This window comes from Rana temporaria, chromosome 4 (genome assembly GCF_905171775.1).
Source record: "Rana temporaria chromosome 4, aRanTem1.1, whole genome shotgun sequence".
Lineage (NCBI taxonomy): Eukaryota > Metazoa > Chordata > Amphibia > Anura > Ranidae > Rana > Rana temporaria.
Genome location: NC_053492.1, coordinates 45,157,894 through 45,165,580, shown reverse-complemented (window position 1 = coordinate 45,165,580; position 7,687 = coordinate 45,157,894). Strand labels below are relative to the sequence as shown.

General features: G+C 37.6%; 1 protein-coding gene across 1 annotated transcript; it reads right to left on the bottom strand.

Annotated features, from left to right (window-relative positions):
• Positions 1 to 1,753: 1,753 nt before the first annotated feature.
• LOC120935610 (interleukin-17F-like) lies at positions 1,754 to 7,416 on the bottom strand. The gene is made up of 3 exons (XM_040347659.1): positions 7,393 to 7,416; positions 5,307 to 5,515; positions 1,754 to 1,988 (listed from the first exon to the last, which is right to left on the bottom strand). The coding sequence occupies exons 1-3, from the start codon at positions 7,414 to 7,416 to the stop codon at positions 1,754 to 1,756; spliced, it is 468 nt and encodes a 155-aa protein (XP_040203593.1).
• Positions 7,417 to 7,687: the final 271 nt, after the last annotated feature.

The window sequence follows — 7,687 nt, the reverse complement described above, 5'->3', positions numbered from 1 at the left end:
CCTTTAACAACCGATGACTCATCAGCTGTCAGCAGGCTACCCCACTGACAGCTGAAATGTAAAAAAAACAATGCCAGCAATATAAAATAAAAATAAAAAACAGCAGGGGGCCCCCCTCAATCCACACCAGGCCCCTCGGGTCTGGTATGGATTCTAAGGGGAAAAACATGCCAACATGTAAAAAAAATGGCATGGGGTCCCCGCAAAATTCTGTGTGAAGAATAGCTGGTTGTTAAGCAATGACTCATCAGCTGTTAGCCTGATTCCCCACTGACACCTGAAATGTAAACAAAACAATGCCGGCAATATATATATTTTTTTTAAACAGAGGGGGCCCACCCAATCCATACTAGGCCCTTCAGGTCTACCAAAATAAAATAAAAATGGTGTGGGGTCCCCCCAAAATCCATATCAGACCCTTATCCAAGCATGGAGCCCAACAGGCCATGAAAGGGGGGGAACAAGCGAGTGGCCCCCCTGAACTATACCAGGCCACATGCTCTCAACATGGAGGGGTGCTTTTGGGGCCCCCATTCCCAAAGCACCTTGTCCCCTAACAACTTGGAGGAACCCTAGGACGCCACTGAACCATGGTTGAAAATGGCTGCCATAGACTGATCCTTTTAATCCAATACTAAAGAAAACCAATATAGAATTAGTAATAACATTTACTTTGAAATTAACTTTACAACATTTAGCTTTGTGTAACTTTTTATTTTTTTATATTACAATAAATAAATAAAGTTTAGACATCCCATAAAATATATAAATATATAAATACATTGTTAAAAATACAATTACTATAGAATATGCAATATACATTGCTACACAAGTAACTACATGTAATCAGTGCTACTGATCTTTACTATGCGCAGTATATCTGGCAATATATAATACCGACAAATGCCCAGTTCAGTAGAACCTGTCGGTGGTGGCCATCTTGTGGGTTGATCCAATGCATGGCTTTCATATCACTAAGAACATGTCAACAGGAGACAAATATTGGGATAGCAGGCAGAATGCTTCAATGTAACGATCAAACCTATAATTTGGGTTTTCACTGACAACTATCTAACAGAGGGTTTCCTTTAATGTGGAGAGATTCTTCTCTTATTTCCTGTTGTGTGCCTGAGACATAATATAAAGGAAAATATCCCCAATGGGACACAAAGGGGAAATGAGTTGACAGGGGTTGAACCTTTCCTTACTCAGGCCTCGTACACACGACCGAGTTTCTCTGGAAAAACCGGCAAGGAACTTGCTGGGAGAATTTTTTTTGCCGAGGAAACCGGTCGTGTGTACATTTTCGTCTAGGAAACTGTCGAGAAACTCGACGAGCCAAAAAGAGAGCAAGTTCTCTATTTCCTTGACGGGAATGGAGAAAATTGGCTTGTCGAGTTCCTCGACAGCCTAACAAGGAACTCGACGAGGAAAACGATGTGTTTCGCCCGTCGAGTTTCTCGGTCGTGTGTACGAGGCTTCAGACTCATATAAAACTTTGGCTATATATTTTTTAAGCTTTAATTAAACTCTTTATGTATATTGTGATTATTTTAGGAGTGGAACATTTTGTACCATTACATTACATAGTTTATGAGGTTTAAAAGAGACAGGTTCACCCAGTTCAACTTATGTGAACAGGTCAAGCGTTGGGAGCAAGTCATGTTGGAGGGTTTGCCTTTTCAATATCGTTTAGAGAATTATTTATGGCTGGTGGGTTAGCAGAGTCCAGTAACATCACTCTTGTTCTGTGTTATTGTTCCTGGACCATGGGCCGGACACAGGTGCAGCCAACAGTGACCATCTTCTTCTCCAGCTTGAAGGTGGAGACACAGCCTTTCATCTCCCGATGGAGGACCAGGATCTCCTGTCTGATGGGAACCGAGTTCAAGTTGATGTCCACACTACCCTCTTCATCCAAACATCCAGTATGGAGACACTTGGCCTCAGCAATTGTAGAGGGAAATCGATTGTTGTTTACATCATAGCTGCCGGCAAGAAAAAAAGCACACTTTGTAAGTCATTATGAAGAGACCTTAGACAAAGGTAAAGTCAATCAGTAAACGTTAATGATATCTGTGTACACTGCAACTGGGCTGAATTTTCAGCCTGAATTGATTTTAATGAGCCGAGAGGAGCACTGAGATCGATTAGTCATGCTGATCCTCCACCTACAAGTCACATAGGGGTTGATTTACTAAAACTGGAGAGTTCAAAATCTGGTGCAGCTCTATTTAAAGGAATTTTTCATTTTATTTTTTTATTTTTTTATTTTTTTATTTAACCTCCCTGGCGGTCTTCCCGAGACTGACACGGGGTTAGATTTTCTTGCTACTATCGGTAACCCCGAGTCAGTCTCGGGCTTGCCTCGCTAGATCCACAGGCACTTTTTACTTACCTTGTCCCTGGATCCAGCGATGCCACCGCGCTGTGTGAGCGAGCGGGACCTCGCTCGATTCACATAGTGCCTCCGTGTGACGCCGATCTCCGTTCCCTGCGACGTTACGACGCACGGGGACGGAGAACGGCGCCAAATTCAAAAACGTAAACAAACACTATACACACAGTATACTGTAATCTTATAGATTACAGTACTGTATGTAAAAAAAACACACCCCCCCTGTCCCTAGTGGTCTGCCCAGTGTCCTGCATGTCATTTTATATAATAAAAACCTTTTTTTCTCCCTGCAAACTGTAGATTGTCCATAGCAACCAAAAGTGTCCCTTTATGTCAAAAATAGTTTTAGATCAGCTAAAAAACAGCGATAATAAATTATAATCACTTGCAGAATTGTGCGATAGCGATTTGTGGGGAAATTCGTCATAAAAAAATAAAAGTAATGACAGCGACAATTCTGCAACTGAGCAAATTTCAGTGATTTTGATTTGATTACATTATTGAATAATTTTTATTATAATTATATTATTATTTGTTATAATTATTTATAATTATTTATTATATTATAATTTATAATTTTGTTTTTAAAAAAATGTAATACACGGGATGCCTATTAGAATCTTGTTTGGTCAGATTTAAGTGAGTTATTTCTAAAAATTACAGACCTACATGTTTTTTTCTGAAAGAATCATACCGCCAGGGAGGTTAAGCATCATGATGCTTAAAAAAAAAATCCTTTAAATATTGTACCTGCTGCGTCTCTATAGTATGCCTGTGAAAACGTCTTTGAGAACCCGGGTCTTGCCCCAGGGAACATATATCAATGTAATTTTTTTTAAAAATGGTTGTTTTTTCTGGAGCAGTGTTTTTAATGATGCTGCATCATTAAAATCACTGCTCCAGAAAAAACGGTTGTTTTTAAAACATTTTTCCATTGATACATGTTCCCTGGGGCAAGACCCGGGTTCTCAAAGACGTTTTCCGACAATAACTTGCATATGGGGCTTTAAAATGAGCACTTTTGAATTCGAACGTTCGAGTCCCATTGACGTCAATGGGGTTCTAAATGTTCGTGCGAACGTTCGGTCCGTTCGAAGGTTCTGGTGCGAATCGAGCGCGGGGGTGTTCGGCTCATCCCTAGTCAGCCTACTCGCCCCCTCCCTTGGGACTACATCCCTATGGGAAGATGCTGTGAACACAACCCCCTTTACAACCCCTTTAAATCTGGTAGCTGCTGTTTTCTTTGTTTATTTCTTTTAACCTTTTCCGCTGTCCAGCGAACCTAGCAGTTAGAGGGTTGAGACAAACTATTTATCACTGGCAGGGGTGCTAATGCTGGCCATCTTTCATTCGTTTAATTTTAACCTTTATCCCAAAAGGTTTAAACGTTTTTGTATCTGCTTAAAAGGTGTTAGCTAGAGTTAGGCTTTAGTACATCTTATGTACGTCTTATGTTCGTCTGATGTTCTTATGTACGTCTGAATCTACTATTCCATTTGACACTTTCCAAACAATGCAGTTGCTGCCCAAGTGTGTCTCTAGATGGATGAGCACACTAAGGCCTCGTACACACGACCGAGTTTCTCTGCAAAAACCAGCAAGAAACTTGCTGGGATTTTTTTTTGGCCGAGGAAACCGGTCGTGTGTACATTTTTAGACTAGGAAACTATTGAGGATCCCGAACTTGTCTTCTTTTTCCTCGACGGGAATGGAGAAACTTGCCTTGTCGAGTTCCTCGACAGCCTAACAAGGAACTCGACGAGGAAAACGATGTGTTTCGCCCGTCGAGTTCCTCGGTCGTGTGTACGAGGCTTCAGACAGGGAATGTGTTACTGGCCAGATCACCAGGTGAAAATAAATGAATAAAAAGCCTAAAAAAAAAGAACTGATAGTGGTACTGCTTTAAGCCTTTCCCCTATCAAAAGAATGTTTAAAAAGAAAACATTTGTCATTCTTACTATTTTGATTATTTAGTAAAACAGTGTTAATATAAAATTATAAAAAATTTGAAGTAAACATATTTATGGAAGATGTATTTTTTAACAACATTTTTACTGCAGAAAATTACATTTTGCCATCTGAAGACTTCCTCAAAATGATCAGCACATTCAGGCAAAGGTAATTTATTTCCAAACGGCATGTTTATATGTTTGCTTTAGCAATGATTTTAATTCGATTTAAAAAAAAAATTAAAACAATTTTTTTTTGGTAGAACTCCTAGTTAGCTACATATGTCTGACCAGGTATGTTGTACACCAGGTTTTTAGGAGATAGGGCAGAGAAACCAGGGCAGACACCACATATCAATATAATCGTAAAGAAAAAGGGAAGAGGGAACAAACCTCTGGACTTTTAAGGTGTCAAATTAAAAAAAAAATTACAAATACAACACACCTGAATCTTCTGAAGAAGCTTTAAAAGCGAAACATGTCGAGTGGTTGTGTTTGTATATGCCTCTAATAGAACAAATGACATTAACAAGAAAAAATATTTTATCATGTTTTACCGTTGAAATAAAATATAAAATTGTATCCATTTGTAATAATTGTTTTGATTTGACACCTTAAAAGTCCTGAGGTTTGTTCCCCCTTCCCTTTTTCTTTATGTTGTATACCAGTTAATATATTAATGCTTGTTGAATTTAGGCATTGCTGTCTGTTTACCGCTGTTCTCTTAGTTTAACTCTGTAAAGGATATGCTATTTCTCCTGATGCCTTCGCTGTCATATGATTCTTGTTTATGATATTTTTCTACTTTTATATGGAAATTCTTAATTAACATATTTTTTAAAAAAAATGCAATTTTGTACTTTACTCTGAAAGTACTGAAGGCATAACACTTGAACTTACACCTAAATGTTGATTTTATATTTTTATTTTTTAGAATGATGGCAGAAGTAAAGAGTTACCTGTATTCCCAAGGAGAGATGGAGCGTTTCCTCAAATCGCCACTCATGGTGGGAGCATTCTTTCCATTAATGTTCAGATTAATTTTTACTGATGAGGGGAACTTTGTAACAGGCGGACACCCTCCTTTCTTCAGGTGATGGAGATCCACAGCCGCAATAGGGATCAATAGGGAGTCTCCCAGGAGCAAAACCAGCATAGTGAGTTGAATCTGCAGAAAGAAAATCAGGACCAGTTAATGATATATACGGTAATTTACAGCACAATGAAGTTGACTTGCTAAATGAATAGAGGCTGTTCACGTAAAAAAAAAAATATATATATATATATATATATATATATATATATATATATATATATATATTTGCTTAGTAAATAAGATAAGGCTACATTTATTTTATTTTACTTTGCAAAGCGATCGTTCACTTTGCTAGGTGAACAGAATGTACTCTGCAAAAATCTGCAAGTATGTTATCACAAATAAAATGGTTTCATTGGAGTTGCAGATAAAATATATTTCTGTTATACGTTTATTCTAAAGAAATTAATTAAGTAAAGATTATTTTCCAAATTTTTAATGATTTTCAAGTCAGTTTCAAGTAACCAAAATTGCAGTGAAAATTGAGCAAAACCATCAAAATTCTGATCAAAAGAAACTGCATTTGGTAGATTGCTACAGAGTGTTCAGTTCCATGCAATCATGTTTCTACTGATACAAGACTTCCAAAACTAGCACAAAAAAAAAGTGAAATATATGGACAGAAGAAACTCTGACCTGACACAGCTATTCAACATTTCTATTGCTAGACAGGTATGTATCAATATTTTATTGTCTTTTCTCAATTGAATCTAAATTTGTCCCTGTTTTTTTTATTCTTAGTTAAATCAAATCTGTGAAAAATCTAAGGAAAGAACATTGATATATTCTGTTAAAATCAACTTTAAACTACTGTACCATTTAGTCTTTACAGTTTTGATCAATGGGGCAATATAAACTGGACAATCAGAAAATACTGTATTCTGTAATACTGTAGCACAATTGTTTCCCTTTAAACAACTTTAAAAAAGAAACATATTTTTAAAAATTTTACTTTTAGTTCTGAGCATGAAAAAAGAAAATATAAAAAAAAGAAAAAAAAATCAATATGTGTGTGTAACCTAACTCTGTATATTAAATATATTTATTATTATACAGCAATACAAAAAATGAATACATTATGCAAAAGATAACCACCCCAATAATGTTACTAATTTTGAATCCAGGGAATGTAATGAAAAGGTGTGTTTTTCCCTATTGGAGAAAATCAGAGCATGCTTTATAAGGGCTTTTATAATCCTCTTGTTTAATTTGTGTTTAGGATCGCTGTATATAAATATCAGGTTTTCTAATTATTTAGTCATTTTTGATTGGTTGAACTTGATGGGCTTATGTCTTTTTTTCAACCTAACAACGTAAAGCCTTTATAGGCTTTTTAAATATCCATGCTAGCCAACAGAAAATTGAGAATTTAAAACTCTAAGGCCCCGTACACACGACCAGTTTCCTCGGCAGAATTCAGCTTCCGACCGAGTTTCTGGCTGAATTCTGCCGAGGAAACTGGCCGTGTGTACACTTTCGGCCGAGGAAGCCGACGAGGAGCTCGACGAGGAAATAGAGAACATGTTCTCTATTTCCTCGTTGTTCTATGGGAGCTGTCGTCCCGCCGAGCTCCTCGGCGGCTTCAGTGCTGAACTGGCCGAGGAACTCGATGTGTTTGGCACGTCGAGTTCCTCGGCCGTGTGTACGAGGCCTAACAATAGAATAATCACGGAGACTCAACATTTCAAATGTCAACATTTCTCCACAGGCAGAAAGTAAAATACACATTTTCCCAATTTTAAAACTTTAATTTAGAGAGTATTTACAAGATGAGAGACACTAAACTGTAAGAACAAATGTGCAGAATCATTTTGCTGCCCTGACTTACAATTTGAAATAATATAATAAAAAATGTAATGACAGGCTCCCTCACTAATTTTGCATGGTTTGAGAGTAACCTCTAATCAAGAAAGCTAGAAATAAACAAGGGTCATTAAAGTTGTCCTCACCATGGTGGCTCTTGTGTTGTCCATAGTTCTTCTCTGTCCTCTATGTGAGTGTCTCTAAAGTAGGTAGGTGCTCTGAGTTGTACATCAGGTAGGGACCCTGGCATTATATAGCCAGTTCTGTGGGTTTTCCACTGCTTTCGGGTAATCTGTGGTTTCAGCGTAGAGTGGTTTCCTCTCTGACTTCGGTGTACCAAGCACGCTCTTATTTCTTGTTGAGTAGAAGGAAAGTTTTACCTAGATAAATCATATAGACAGCGGCCAAGCTTCCTGAACTGGAACCTAGTGCTGATATATA